Genomic DNA, 16,068 nt, shown 5'->3' with positions numbered 1-16,068 from the left:
GATACGAAGATTAATTTAAATGAATATATCCGTATAAACTCCACAAAGTTGATTACATCTTGTCTCGTTTCAAAAAGTCAGATTCACAAACTGTATCTTAATTATCCCTTCAAAATTATTTAAGTAGTATCTTTTGTTGAATTTTACTATAGTTTACAATCCATAAGGATCAGAGTCACAATGCGTGTGCGGACTGCTTAATAACCTAAAGGCATCAACAGTGACGGACTAATCGACGCTCTAAGCCCCGCCCTATGCACCGTCGTGTCAGCATTTTATTCTCCGCCCCTTCCACCTGCAATGAGGCGGACTATAGCCCGCCCTAAGCATTTTACTTCTATTTTGTATTTATATAAATTATGCAAATATATCAACCAAAATAAATAAATAAAAACAACACAATTAAGGCAAATCCTACATTTACTTAATTAAAAAAAAGTTACAAAATAAGAAATTAAAAAAAAAAGTGCACTACATATAAAAAACCCCCGGCTAGTCTAGAGTAGTCCCAACCTGCGGCTGAGGCCAGCCGGATGCCTTCGATTTGAGCCAGGTTGGTCACTTACATCAGGGCGTTGTGCGCGTCCAACAACATCTTGTAGTCGGAGGAGGCCACCAAATCCGTGTAGGCATGTGACGCAGCCGAGGTCTCGTTCGGAGTTGGGCTTATGGCGTGGTCAGGCGGCGCCGCGGCGGATGAGGTCGCCTTGCCCTTGGCCTTGGCAGCCTTGATGCCAGGGGGACGCCGGGACATCGGTGTGCTGGAACTCTCATCTGCACAACTCTCCTCCTTGAACACTGGATTGTTGAGGTCCATTGGAGATGCGCCGCTTTCACTGCTTGTATAATCAGTGAAGGTGCGCTTCGACGCTGTCGATTGGGAAAGCACACCACCAACAAACTTCTGTTTCTCCTTCAAGAGCGCCCATGACTGGTAGTGCTTGAAGTCGCCGAATAATGACATGTACGATTTCACCGCTTTGTCGCGCACATCCGACAGACTCTCGCCGTTGCCCTGCTCCCTCTCGCACTTCTCGTACTCCCCCGCGAACAGATTGACCTGCTTCTTTATTTGATCCAAGTGCTTGCGGAGCTGCTCCCTATGGCGCTTGTAGGCGGTCAGCGGCTTGGCCTCGTTGTATTTTTCGGCGATGCGCTCCCAATACGCAGTAACCTTCTGTTTGTTGGCGAACACCGGATCCTCTAAAAAATCAATCCAACATCTCGTCAAGACGATGGATTCTTCCGGGACGTAGTTTGTCCTTTCCGGGGTGAACTCTTCACACACCGCCGTTTGCGCAACTTCTGGGCTCGTGCCTTGGTCCACTTCTTCTTGGTGGTGGAGCCCAACGCGGAGGCGGCGGCGGTGGGTGTGCGGTTGGGAGAAGGCTCCATGTCTCACAGCCCTTACGAGTTCGTGCTGAACTCGGGATCGTACTGGGCGTCGGTGTCGACTGGACGGTATTCGTCGGGTTTTGTACTCAGCTATCGTGCACAACCGAACATCGGACTATTCGGACTTGGGTAATCTCCGGGATTCATTTTGTTTGAAATGTAGAAAATGTAGTGTGAATTTGAGAGTGAAAGGAGTGAAAAATGAAGTGAAAAGTGAGAGGTATATATAAGTTTTGAAAATTAAATTAAATAAAATTAAAAACTAAAATTGCGTCGCCATCGTCCGCGGACAATGGTTAACCCATCATCCGCGATGCCACGGTGACGGACGATGCGATGGACGATGCATCGTCCGTCGCATCGTCCGCCTCTGGATGCTCTAATTTCAATAATTTGACCAAACAAATTAAAAATATTTCTCGCTATTTATACATCTATGTGGTTGAAGTTAAACCACAAATTAAGTCTTAATCTTTCCATTCCAAGCAAGTCTTATTTTAATTTTTCTTTGTTTAGCTACTAAACATCACTTTCTTAATTTTACTGCCAAAATAAAATATACTAATATTACTATCACTTAAGTCGGGACTGAAGAAGGGATATATTAATTTATGTGTTATATATTCAACATCCCATTCTCACTATATATAGATGACTAACACAAGATTACTTCACCAAGTTTAAACACTAATCATGGAGTTGAACATGCCATCACTCATAGCCATACTCTCCTTTCTCCTCTTTGTGTTGTTATTTCTTGAAAGAATAGCAGAGGAATTGATATAGAAGATAAAGAGAGACTGCATATTTCCAGAAATAGTATGTTCATGGATTGCAATTGGAATTACGTGCTGCACATATATATAGCTACACTGAGAATAATACTCTACCATAACAAGCAATAGAAGAGTGACAACACAACACATTTAACTGCCTTGGACCACAAGAGCGAGCTGGCCACCTTCTCCTGCTGCCAACGTTTTAGGTGGTCCCAAGAGCACATCTTTCCAGCTCTTCATGTTGTGAGTAGATGCCACGTCCTTGACTGAAGAATCTTCATTTTCACATTTAGCATCAGCATTAGGATTGAGAGCTAGCTTCACTTTAGTTTCAGCTTGCTTGAGAGTGCATAGGCTAACACCTCCCCTCAATTCGAGAGAGGCAAGCGAGCAAACGCCCAGTTTATTGCGCAGCCTGTTGAAGAATTGGAAACTCAAGGGTTTAGTGAGAATATCAGCCACTTGATCAATAGATGGCACATGTCGTAGATCAATCACTTTGGCTGCTACCTTGTCTCTTACAAAGTGCATATCCAGTTCAATGTGCTTGGCTCTGGAATGAAGAACAGGATTGGAGGCCAAAGAAATGGTACTAAGGTTGTCCACCCAAATGACAGGAGGTGCATCCAGCTTAATGTTTAACTCATGTAGTAAAGATTGAATCCAAACAATTTCAGAAGTAACAAGAGCAAGACTTCTGTATTCTGCCTCAGTACTTGATCTAGACACAACTTTTTGCTTCTTAGCACACCAAGAGACTAAGTTTTCTCCAAAATATACACAATAACCTGAAGTAGATCGTCTGTCATCAATATCAGATGCCCAATCTGAATCTGAAAATCCAGCAAGAGAGAATTTGGAGGCTTTAATGTGCAAGCCATAATCAGTAGAGCCACTCAAATATCTTAAAATCCTTTTTACAACCTTCCAATGAGTATCAAGAGGACAAGACATATATTGACTTACTTTGTTAACAGAAAAACTCAGTTCCGGTCTGGTTACAGTCACATACTGTAGAGCTCCAACAACACTTCTATATAGTTTTCCATCCACTGTAGGTTCTCCCTCCACCTTGCTCAATTTGGAATCAGAAACCATAGGAGTTGGAAAAGGTTTTGCCTCTGTCATCTTGACTTTCTTGAGAAGTTCAGAAATATAACCAGCCTGAGATAGATGAAGACCTTGAGTGGTTTTTGAAACCTCAATGCCAAGAAAATGTTTTACTTCACCCAAATCCTTTAAAGAGAATTTCTGATTTAGCTGATCAACAACTCTTTGAACACCATATGGAGAGCTACCAGTAAGAAGCATGTCATCGACATATAAAAGGAGATAGATAGTGTCTGACTTGGTGTTGAGGAAAAATAATGAATGGTCTGCCTTGGATTGAGAGAAACCAAGATCCTTGAGAGTAGACTGCATAGTCAAAAACCATGACCTAGATGCCTGTTTAAGCCCATATATAGCTTTATTGAGTTTACAAACCATCCCCGGGGGTCCCTGCTCAAATCCAGGTGGCTGTCTCATATAAATTTCCTCTTTTAACTCACCATGAAGAAATGCATTGTTAACATCAAGATGCTTGATTGACCAGCCAGAGGTAATAGCAATAGTAAGCATCAATCTGATAGTGGTTGGTTTGACCACCGGACTAAATGTTTCAAGGAAATCAAAACCTGCTTCTTGAGAGAAGCCCTGGGCCACTAGCCGAGCTTTGTGTCTAGCAATTGAGCCATCAGCATTTTTCTTGAGTCTAAAAACCCAAGTGGAACCAATGAGGTTTTTACCGGGAGGCAGGAAGGCAAGAGTCCAAGTTTTGTTACGAAGAAGAGCAAGAAATTCCTCAGTCATAGCACATTTCCAAACTGGAATAGCAAGGGCTATCTTAGCTGACTGAGGAATAACAATGCACAGTTCATCCTTTTTAGAAGAAGCATCAACATCCTTTTTGGAAGAAGCATTAGCAGTGAGAATCTTTGGTTTAAAAATGCCATGTTTAGCCCTAGTGATCATGGGATGGTGATTAAGAGAGACATCTGGAATAGTAGGTGAAGCATCAGGGAGGGATAAGGGGGAAGAAGGGAAAATGATAGACGGAGTAATGGAAACAGAATCTGAATTTTGACTAAGAATTGGAGATGGTGTTGAAATAGGAGAGGGAGTTTGTTGTGGAGCATGAGGAATGGTAGAGGGAATAGAGGCTGAGCATAAAGGTGGAGCCGGATAGAAATCAGGAACAGACAAAGTAGGAGAGTCAGGTTTGGTAATGTGTGTGGAAGAAAGGTATGGAAAAATTGATTCATGAAAAATAATATCCCTGGTGATTATGAGCTTTCCTGACTTGAGAAGTACCTTATAACCCTTATGAGAGCCACTATATCCCAAAAATATAGCAGATTCAGACCTGAAATCTAGTTTGGATTTGTTTAGGTGCCTGATATGTGGATAGCAGAGGCACCCAAATGGTTTCAAAGCAAGATAATCAGGTTTGGTTTTATAGAGGATCTCATATGGTGAGGAGAATGACAATGTTTTAGAAGGAACTCTGTTAATGAGGAATGTAGCAGTGACAAAAGAATCATCCCAAAAATGTGAGGGCAATCCAGACTGAGCTAGAAGTGTAAGACCAGACTCTACAATATGTCTATGTTTCCTCTCCGCTAGACCATTTTGTTGTGGGGTGTAGGGGCATGACACACGGTGAACTATTCCCTCAGACTCAAGAAAATGAGATAAACCCCTGTATTCACCCCCCCAATCACTCTGGAGAATTTTGAGTTTACAGCCAAGCTGTGTTTCAGCCTGAGACTTGAAATGTTTAAAAACTGGAAGAAGCTCATCTTTGGTTTTCAGTAGATAAATCCAAGTGAATCTGCTAAAATGATCAATGAAATTTACATAGTATCTGAATCCATTTCTTGAAGTAATGGGAGCCGGACCCCAAAGATCAGAGTGCACAAGTTCTAAGGGAGCAGAATGAACAGACAGTGATGGAGAATAAGGTAATTTGTGACTTTTAGAGATGGAACAAGAGTGACAAATGAGATCAGATTTCATTGAATGATAGGGAATATTACAATCTGCTAGAATTTTTTTAACAATAGGAAGAGCACAATGCCCTAATCTCCTATGCCAAAGCTCTAGACTATCTGATCTATTACATGAAGAGTTAAAAACAGTAGGAATTTCTTGAGGCTGAGCATTTGAAAGAGAGTAAGGCTGAGCATTTGGAAGAGAGCTCTTGATTGAAGTAGGCTGAATGGAAATGGAGTTTGGAGAAGCTTTGTGGACAAGGAGGAATTTGTAGAGACCGTTCTCAAGGGTGCCCCGTAGAAGGATTTGCCTGGAAACCTGATCTCTCACAAGACAGTAAGAAGGATGAAACTCAAAGTAGACATGGTTATCTTTAGCAAAATGAGACACACTAAGGAGATTCTTAGACACTTGAGGAACATGAAGTAAATTACTGAGAATGAAGCATCTGGAATTAGGGAAAGATTGAGAATCAGGAGTCACAGTGGAACTACCAACATGAGCAATTTGAATACCAAAATTATCACCAAGATGCAAAGAATTACCTCCATAATATTCTGAGGCACTATTCAGATTTGAAAGATCACTTGATACATGGTGTGTAGCTCCAGAATCAGGATACCAAGAGACTGAAGATGAGCTATCATGGCTGGAATCATTAGCAGGAGAGTGATAAGAACTGCCCCTGGCCTGAGCAATGTTAGCAGATGGCTGAGGATTTCCATAAGAGTGATAAGATTGATGATTTGGCCGTGGCTGAGATGGTTGAGGCATGAAGGATTGTTCAAATCTATACCAACAACGGGCTGAGGTGTGACCAGGTTTTTGACACAACTGACAAGTCAGCCTTCCTCTTCCTCTTCCACCAGACCTACCACCTCTGCCACCCCTAAAACCAGATCCATAGCCAGAAATTCTTCCACTTTCATCTTGTCTGTTGAAGCGATTATTTACATCTGCACGTTGCCTATTAGTTTGTGCAACATTCAAGGAAGGAGTAGATCCATCCATGTTGATCTTTGTGGATTTAGCTGCATCCAATCTAGATTCAAAACTGTGTAATAGAGATGTTACCTCTTGCATAGTCCAGGGATCAGTTCTGGCTGAGATTGCAACCATAACTGGATCATATTCTGATCCAAGTCCACCAAGAACATAGAGAATCTGATCATCTTCAGATATGCGACATCCAGCAGCCGCGAGAGCATCACAACAACACTTAACTTTTCCCAAATATTCCCTCATGGATTGAGACTCTTTCTTGGAGGATTGAAGTTGCAGTCTATACTGCATTATCTTGGCCTTCGATTGACCTGCAAAGTTAGCTTCTAGAGCTGTCCAGATCTCATGACTGGTGGTTAACCCAACCATGAGAGCAAGAACATTTTCAGTGAGTGAAGACTGCAACCAGGAGGCTAAAAACTGATCCTGCTTCCTCCACAGCAGAAAATCTGGATTCACCTTCTTTTGAGTTGTACCTTCAACAGAAATTAGACGTGGAGGAGCAGCTTCTTCTCCCGTCAAAAATGGCTCCAGATCCAGAGCTCTAATGGTGGACATTAGTTGCTGTTTCCACACCAGATAATTGCTTTCAGTAAGCTTAATGGCTATGGGATGTGTTTGGGTTAAAACGGGAATAGAACTTCTGTGAGAGGATGTATCCTCCACATTTGACCCATCTTTTTCAGCCATGATTCAAAATAAAGGAAAAGAGAACAAAAGGGAAATATGCAGAACCTAGGATGAACCTAGGCTCTGATACCATGAAAGAATAGCAGAGGAATTGATATAGAAGATAAAGAGAGACTGCATATTTCCAGAAATAGTATGTTCATGGATTGCAATTGGAATTACGTGCTGCACATATATATAGCTACACTGAGAATAATACTCTACCATAACAAGCAATAGAAGAGTGACAACACAACACATTTAACTGCCTTGGACCACAAGAGCGAGCTGGCCACCTTCTCCTGCTGCTAACGTTTTAGGTGGTCCCAAGAGCACATCTTTCCAGCTCTTCATGTTGTGAGTAGATGCCACGTCCTTGACTGAAGAATCTTCATTTTCACATTTAGCATCAGCATTAGGATTGAGAGCTAGCTTCACTTTAGTTTCAGCTTGCTTGAGAGTGCATAGGCTAACATTTCTCAAATCTAAAAAAATCTCAAAATCAGCAAAAATTTACTCACACATCCCCGGCCCCAAAACCCTCCCTCTCATCGGAAACCTCCACCTCCTTATCCGCACTGACTCTCCCTGATGCACCTCCAGCTAGGCGAAATCCACTTCATCATCATCTCCTCCGTCGCCTCCGCCAAGCAAATGATGAGAACTCACAACATCAACTTCGCCAACCGCTCCTCGACCCTCGGGGAGAAGCTCTCCTACAACTACTCCGAGATCGTGGCCACCCCCTACGGCGACCAGTGGCGCCACCTCCGGCAGATCTGCACGCTCGAGCTCCTCAACGCCGCGCGCGTGCAGTCCTTCCGCCCCATCCGAGAGGAGGAGTGCCTGAATTTCTGCAAGCAGATCGCTTCCTTCGAAGGAACTCCGGCGAATCTGTCGGACGATCTCTACCTGATGGCGTAGGGCGGTGGTGGGGAACAAGACGAAGGAGCGCGGCGTGATGACTTCGGTAATCCTGGAAGTCACGCATTTGGCGACGGGGTTCATGCTGGCGGATCTGTATCCGTCCGTGAAGTTGCTGCCGTGGATCACGAGAGACCAGATGAAGATCCAACGGATGTATCGGAAAATAGACAGACTGCTGGATAGCATCATCGAGGAGCATAAGGCGGACAAAGCCGCCGGTGATGGTGGTGGCGAGGTGGATGATCTGATGGATGTTCTGCTCAGGATTCAGCAAGATGGAACTGAATACCCTCTTACCACTCAGAATATCAAAGCTGTGGTTCTGGTTTGTGCTTCTTCATTCTCAATTTCTCAATTTTCAGTTTCTAATTTTAAGACTTTCAATTTGACTTCAACGCTTTTATATACTTCCTCCGTCCCATAAGAATATGCATTTTGAGGTGGATACGGATTTTAATGCACAATTGATAAGTAAATAGAAAGAAAAATAAAAAAAGTATTGTTAGTGGAGAATGAGTCTCGTCAAAATAAAAGAAAAAAAAGTTTTCAAAATTGTAAAGTACATATTCTTGTGGGATGGACTAAAAAGAAAAGAGTGTATATTCTTATGTGGTACGAAAGGAGTATTAAGTTTATAGAGAAATGTGAAACATGGCTAAATTCTATAAATAGGTGATTATGAAAAACTGCTTCCATAGATAGGTGGTTTTTTTTTTTTCTATCACTGGGTGTTACGCATTCTAAGAATGCGTATTTAAATACGCATTCTTAGAATGCGTAACTTAGGTGAATATTCGCAGAATAACAGATCAGAAAAATCAAACTAAACGCACATTCTTAGAATGCGTGTCTAACGTGAATAAAATTGGTGCAGAACAGAACAGAATCGCAGACGCCACCGCTTCTGAACTACACTTTCTCGCGAAACCCTTCCAAGAATGCTACCTTGTCGTCCGATTCTTGCATAAATCGCCCAAATTCATCTAATTGTTTCTCCCTCAAGGTAAGTTACATGCTTTTCTTCTTCATTTAGCATATATTCATAGTTTATGGTGAAAATTGTAATTTTAGGTTTTGTAGTTAAAAATTAAAATTTTATGTTATTGGTATAAATTGTATGTTCAATGTGTGTTATTAGCTACTAGGATTTGGTATGTAGTGTCTTTTGAATTGTTAATTTCTAAAGATTTGGTATATAGTTTATTTTGAATTATTTAAATTTTGAGATAAAGTTGTGTATGTATTGCAGGATTATAGACACAGAATCTATTTGTGTCCTTTTATATTGGGGTGGAAGAATAGTACAAATTGGAGGAATTGGTTTGTCTTATGAGCCACCCATGACAAATGCATACCTTGTGTTAGATAAGTTTATTCCATACAATGAATTGGTTAACAGAATATGTGATTGCATTGGAATCAATGTTAATGAGTATATGATTAGTTTGACATAGAGTTATTTAAAAATAATAAAAGTAGATTGAGATTTTTAAGTTAGAAACGTCAAAATAAAGGTCTCCCCAAACACAGAGTTGGAGAATAGATCCCAGCTACTAACCTCATCTAATAACTTCAATCGAAGGCAATAATTGTTGTTCAATTGAGAACTCAACTTTGATTGCCTAGTCGTCACCACTATGCGACTTCCATTCCAATTATCAGGTAAGAAATTTTGCATCTTATCCCATGCATCAACACTCCACATATCATCAATAACAATTAAAAACCTTCTATTGAATAAATATTTGTGGAGTGCTAATCCTACTTCATTTTCACTCATTCCACTCATTTCTTCCTTGCTTTTTTTGTTGGCTTGAGAAAGCAGCTCACAAAGAATTTTTCTTGTGTCAAAATTTTGAGAAATTGTAACCCATGCACGAATATCAAAACGGTCCTTAACAAATGGTAGTGCATAAGCATGTTTAGCGAGAGTGGTCTTACCAATCCCTCCCATCCCTACAATAGGGATTACTTGGAGTTGGCGATCGTCTACTCCGTTGGTGAGCTTGTCCATGATTTCATGTGATGCATCACCAAACCCCACCATGATTGAAGATCTTGACGAACCACCAGATGTTGAGACTCTTCTCTGGAGCTGAGCTTCAGACACAGATATCTCCATCGCCTCCTTCTTGACCAAATCCATGTCTTCTATAACTTTCTTCAAACCTCGATAAAGATTATCAACGTAACTGATTTTCCTGTCATGATTACTTTGAGTGCTGGAGCCAGCAGAAGTACTGGTTTCTCCTCTCGAGTGTATTCGTCCATGATAAGCTCCACTGGATTTGCGCAGCTTGATCATGTCCACAATATGGTACTCAATTACATCTTGGGCTGCATATGCTGCTTCTGCAATACGAATCTCCAATGGATCGGCTTCTTTTGTGTTGGCAACAGGGGAATTATAGGTCTCAAGAAATTGTTGCAAGGAGGTAAGAGTTTGAGTGAGGGATTCAAGTTGTTGTTCGTCGATAGAAATCGGAGGGAAAGGATGATGCTTGATATCATCTAAGATATGCAAGAGCGAAGTCAGAGCTGCATAAGCAGCCATGGTCGATCTGTAACTGTATAGTTCAGGCTTGTTGAGAAGAAATGTTGGCCACAGTATAATTATGAAAAAGGTGTGTGGTTACTGCTGGCTACTGATCTTTCTCCCTTCTATATTACTGATCTTTCTCCCTTCTACATTATTGCCGACAACCAACACATGTACGTGGCCCCACAGTATAAAGTGATGTGAGAAGAAGACCATTGTTACAAAGAACGAATTAATTTGTTCAAGAATTTTTTAAGTCCATTTGTTCAATCAAAAGTCTGAGCAAATACTAGCCTCAAAAACACAAGGTTGAACATTGATTAAAATGGTGTGAGCTGATCTTGTTATATGAGATTCTCTAAACCTGTGTTTAATACTCCTACGTTCTCCTAGAGTTCTAATATTAGTGAAATTATGCTAAAACGGATCCTACCTTCTCCTTTCAAATGTTGCAGCAAATAAATTTAAAAAAATAAATCTCAGTTATTTGAAACAGCCCAAATGGGGAATCAGAAAATAAACAGCCAATAATTTATTATTTGCAACATATTTAAGTTAACAAACAAGCCTACTGGAAGCAACAAAATGGATTTTATAGTAGTTAAGAATTACAAATTCAATGGAACAAGCAAACATGTACAAACAGTATTTGCAAAGACAGAAACGCGGAAACAGAACCCAAAGAAAACAGAAGTTGGTGTCAATCCGCACATACCCAAGAACCACTTCCGACGTAGGTGGCCTCATCAGTCCATGAACAGAGCGAAGAGAGAGTACCTGGAAGCAAAGAGTGATTCCATCTGCATATGCAAATCAATACTACATGAGTAAAGTTATGACGAGCATATTTGCGATATTTTCTGTCTACATATATTTACCTAGAAATTGAAAAGTGAAACCAAAGTACCATAAATTCATTGTAACAGCCTCATTACCTCAATGTTTCAGACTAGAAATAGTCTATCTCGACTTGAAAGTTGGGGCTTGCAAGGCTCCGTAGTGCTTGGTTGTTGCTGTTGTTGAAGAGCATAGCTCGAACTTGTATTTCATCTTGCTCCTCTGCTATCATCTTGGCAGACTCCACCACAGATTCGCTGCAATAGTCCAAGTGAATTGATTGCATTGTTGGTATTTCACCAATTTCACAAGGGATCTCCTTCAATTCCTTTATTGCGTAAAGACAAAGTTTCTCAAGGCATGGAATGTGGGAGCTATCTGTTATCCAGGATACCAAATGACACCATTTCAGCTCCAAGAATTTGAGCCTGGGGAATTGTTCTTCACTTGTTTTCCACACGCCGTATTCGAAATCAGCTCGTTCCAATTTAAGCTTCTGAAGATGAGGTAATGCACTTATCTTTTCTAGCATCTGTTGAGTAACCTCCCAATGGGAGGTGTGTGATCCTAAGCTCAACTTCTTAAGAGAGAGTGGAAAGAAGGTATTCGCTTTACCACAAGGTCCATAACACCGATAGGACTCTAGTTTATCCATAGACTTAAGATTTCCAAGTACTATATTAGATACTGCCAATTTCTTTATATTGGGGATATATGAACCAAAAGGGCATTTCGAAAGATTAACTCCTTTCAGCGTTTGTAGATTGTGCATGACGATAAAGTGAAAATTAGGAGGATGTGATATATATGAATCTCCTTTATGGAACTCAATATGCCTAAGTTGAGGCATTTCCCAAATATATGATGCATCAACCCCTGTCGAATGGAAAATGATAAGTGTTTGTAGATTCCAGAGAAAAGTGGCTGATGAAGGGATTTCAGACACCCTCTGAACTCCAACAGCAAGATACCGTGAGTTCAAAAACTGGAACAAATCATCGAACAAATAATTGTGGCTTCCACTTCTATCTGTATCAAAAGCTTTCAATGTCCTCAACAGTCTTGACTCAGGCACTGGAACAACTTCATCACTATGACATACAAGCGTACGAGCAAGCGGCATAGATTGTAAGGCATCACAAACCTCATCCTTTGAAGTGCCTCCAGGAATAACAACACAATGTTGCCTATTTAAGGCCTGAGACTTATGTTGCCCTATTACATAATAAAACCCCTGTTTCCCAGCTTCTCTGCAACAAAGGTCTCTCAAAAGATCATGAACTTTGCAGTACTTGATGTTTCCAGTAGACCCTAACTCATGAACTAGAATGAGATTTCTATCAACTAACTCATTTAAGTACTCTTTTGCACTTGTTTCCAAGCTTTTCCCACTTATTGGTCTTAAAAACCCTTCCGAAACCCACAACTTGACAAGTGTTGAGACACGAACAGCACGATCTTCATCAAACACACCCATGTATAGAAAGCATGGCTTCAAATACACTGGTAAATGATTGTAGCTTATTTTCAGAATTTTCAAGCAAAAATCTTCATCCGCCGAATTCACTACTGAACTTGAGTTTTTTCTTATTGATTCCCAACTTTCTTTAGTGCGTTCCAATTTTTTCAAAAGACCTGCCACTACAACAATTGCTAAAGGAAGTCCTCTACAATTCTTTACAATTTTCTTCCCAATTTCCTCCAAGTCAAGTGGACAACTTCCCTCCCCAAACACAGAGTTGGAAAATAGATCCCAGCTGCTAACGTCATCTAATAACTTCAATCGAAGGCAATAATTGTTGTTCAATTGAGAACTCAATTTCGATTGCCTAGTTGTCACCACTATGCGACTACCATTCCAATTATCTGGAAGGAGATGTTGTATCTTATCCCATGCATCAACACTCCACATATCATCCATAACAATTATAAACCTTCTATTGAATAAATATTTGTGGAGTGCTAATCCTATTTCATTTTCACTCATCTCACTCATTTCTTCCTTGCTTTTTTTGTTGGCTTGAGAAAGTAACTCACAAAGAATTTCTCTTGTGTCAAAATTTTGAGAAATAATAACCCATGCACATATATCAAAATGCTTCTTGATAAAAGGTTGTGCATAAACATGTTTAGCGAGAGTGGTCTTACCAATCCCTCCCATCCCTACAATAGGGATGGCTTGGAGTTGGCGATCGTCTTGCCCGTTGGTGAGTTTGTGCATGATTTCAAGTAAGACATCATCAAAGCCCACCATGACGGAAGATCTTGACAAACCACCACATGTTGAGACACTTCTATGAAGCAGCTGAGCTTCAACCACATGTTGAGACACTTCCATCACCTTCTTCTTGACCAACTGCATGTCTTCTATCACTCTATGCAGACCTCGAAAAAGGTTATCAACATAATTGATTGTTCCGCCACGATCTATGGGTTCCATTTGACATTTTTCATAATTGGGACAGATCATTGGTTTACTTTGATTGCTAGCTCTGGGTTTCATAAAACATCCAAAGTAATTTGACCACATCGTCGGTTTACTTTGGTTGCTTGAGCCAGCAAAAGCACCAGTGTCTTCTCCCAAGTCGATTTGTGGGTGATGAGTTTCACTGGTTTCTTCTCCCGAGTCGATTTGTATGTAATCAGTTGCAATGGATCTGCGCAGCTTAATCGTGTCCACAATATGGGACTAGATTTCATCTTGTACTGCATATGCTGCCTCTGCAATACGAATATCCAACGGATTGGCTTCGTTTGTGTCGGAAACAGGGGAATTATAGGTTTCAAGAAATTGTTGCAAGGAGGTAACAGTTTGAGTGAGGGATTCAAATTGTTGTTGGTGGATAGAAATCGGAGGGGAAGGATGATTCTTGATATCATCTAAGATATGCATGAGCGAAGTCAGAGCTGCATAAGCTGCCATCAATCTCTAACAGCAAGTTAGAGAGAAAAAAGTGCAGCAAACAAAGGGCAGGAAAGTAGGAATGAGTTTGAGTGAAAATGACAGTGTTTGTGAAATACACTATGTATTACCTTTATGAATATAATCATTAGCATGAAATTTGACATAATATTGCAACCTTGATCACGGAAACGCGTTAACAGTTAACATCACAAGCTGCTTCATGATAAAATATAGCCATTTTGATATAACAATTAGCTGTTGAAATCAATTAAATATGCTGCAACTGCAACTATCGGATACAGACTTCTTCGCATAGAATACTTCAAATTAAACTATAACAATAAAGTATAATTTACATTTAGTTTTATTTTAACAACAAATCGCAATATTGTATGATGATTGTCAAATTAAATGTGTGAATCTAGAGTCTATGATGCTAATTTAAACCTGTTCGTAATGGATAGATTTGTGGATGAAAAATGTTAAGGAGATATATTCAAAATACCAAACAGAACCGATAATCCGAAAGTCGTGATGAAATCACTCTCAGATCAATTCAATTTCGGTGGTTCTACCAAAATATTTGATCGGATACAATTCAGAGAAAACAGAACTTTCATATGTTAATTTTTGAGAAAAAGCCTCTAAGAACCAAAAAGAATCGATCAGGTTTTTTAAGAAGATGAACCAGCGCAACAGTTAATTTCATAACCGAAATTAACTGTTTTTCTAAGGTTTCCGAAATTGCAAACTAGTCCTTTGACTTTCAGAAATTGCATTTTCGGATGAATTTCTTACACAGCTCGAGCCCAGCCAGGGGCTCTGCCCCTTGGACCCCCCGCTACTCTGGGGCGCTGCCCCCGGACCCCTGTCCATCTGGTAAGGGGTTTCGCCTCTAACATCATAATGAATTCAAATAAGCGTTCACTCCGCACCTCCAGACTTATATGATGTCTCATTATGATAACACTGATCAATCAAATTAATCCAATTACACTAAAATATATAATAAAAAAAAAAAAAAAAAAAAAAAACAACGAAAAACACCACAAATTACCTGGAGGCTGCAGGCGGAGACACCGCGGCGGGATATGGCTGGTAGCGGAGGAGTAGAGCTGGCGCGTTGCTGCCTGCCTCTTTCTGACTAGGCGTTTACATTGTGCTGCCGTGCCGCGCCGTCATCGGATTTTACAAACTCAGGCTGAGACTCTGATTTTACAAACTGTAGTTTAATTTAATTCTACTACTAATTTAATTTAATAAATACTTAATGATAATGCAATTTTTTAAATGATAATTACACGGTATAACCGGATAATGCAATTTTAAAAATGATTACTTGCATAATTTTCTCAATGTGCTGAAATAGAAAAACTAATTATGAGTTGACTTTTCCAATTTTAAGAATGATCAATTAGTTGTACTCTTTTTGTTCCAAGGTGAAGTGAGGCTTAAACATGATTTTTACTTTTAACCATTTTGTAGCCTTTGAACACAAAGTTCCCGTCAAATTTATTTTAGGAAAAAATCAAACTCATTGTAAATTCGCTATAAATGCAAGTTCATAGTAGTAACGATCACATTATAATTAATGCCAATTTTCAGCTAAAGTTTGTGATTTTAGGAATCATTATTGCCCCATTTCTTCATGCATGAAACCTAAACTATAGTACTTATTATGTACCAGTAATAATAAAAAAAACTTTGATGGGTTTACTCTTCTTTCCTAGAACCTATTTGTAAAAATTTCAAATATAAGTTCACTGTGGTCTGAAGTTATTTTCCAACTCAAAGGATGTTTTATGGCTTCTTCTTTCTGCAATTCTTGATTTTAACAGATATGGGCCTGCAGGCTGACCAATGAAAAGGATAAAAATAAACTAATTTCTTCGGCAATTATTAATTACTTTTATATTCAAAATGAGTCATGCAAGAAAAAAGTCAACCAACATAGAAAAATTTTATCTACCACGTCTGATGCA

General features: G+C 39.9%; 2 protein-coding genes and 1 pseudogene across 3 annotated transcripts; 1 reads left to right on the top strand and 2 right to left on the bottom strand.

The window, feature by feature from the left end:
* Window position 1: 1 nt before the first annotated feature.
* Window positions 2-10,613, bottom strand: LOC125195634 (uncharacterized). The gene is made up of 2 exons (XM_089060684.1): window positions 9,747-10,613; window positions 2-310 (listed from the first exon to the last, which is right to left on the bottom strand). The coding sequence occupies exons 1-2, from the start codon at window positions 10,357-10,359 to the stop codon at window positions 276-278; spliced, it is 648 nt and encodes a 215-aa protein (XP_088916810.1). The 5' UTR covers window positions 10,360-10,613; the 3' UTR covers window positions 2-275.
* Window positions 7,240-9,208, top strand: LOC125192741 (amorpha-4,11-diene 12-monooxygenase-like; annotated as a pseudogene). Its single transcript, XR_016132608.1, has 3 exons — window positions 7,240-8,130; window positions 8,680-8,808; window positions 9,055-9,208. The product of XR_016132608.1 is annotated as an amorpha-4,11-diene 12-monooxygenase-like (transcript).
* Window positions 10,614-11,285: 672 nt separating the features above from the next.
* LOC125192740 (putative late blight resistance protein homolog R1B-14) lies at window positions 11,286-14,560 on the bottom strand. Its single transcript, XM_048090371.2, has one exon. It carries the CDS (start codon window positions 13,709-13,711, stop codon window positions 11,294-11,296), a length of 2,418 nt encoding a protein of 805 aa, XP_047946328.2. The 5' UTR covers window positions 13,712-14,560; the 3' UTR covers window positions 11,286-11,293.
* Window positions 14,561-16,068: the final 1,508 nt, after the last annotated feature.

Source organism: Salvia hispanica, chromosome 6 (genome assembly GCF_029641045.1).
Source record: "Salvia hispanica isolate PSC_SH4W2 chromosome 6, Shi_PSC_v1, whole genome shotgun sequence".
Classification (NCBI taxonomy): domain Eukaryota; kingdom Viridiplantae; phylum Streptophyta; class Magnoliopsida; order Lamiales; family Lamiaceae; genus Salvia; species Salvia hispanica.
The sequence above is the reverse complement of the archived record's forward strand: the minus strand, read 5'-3'. Positions and strand labels throughout refer to the sequence as shown.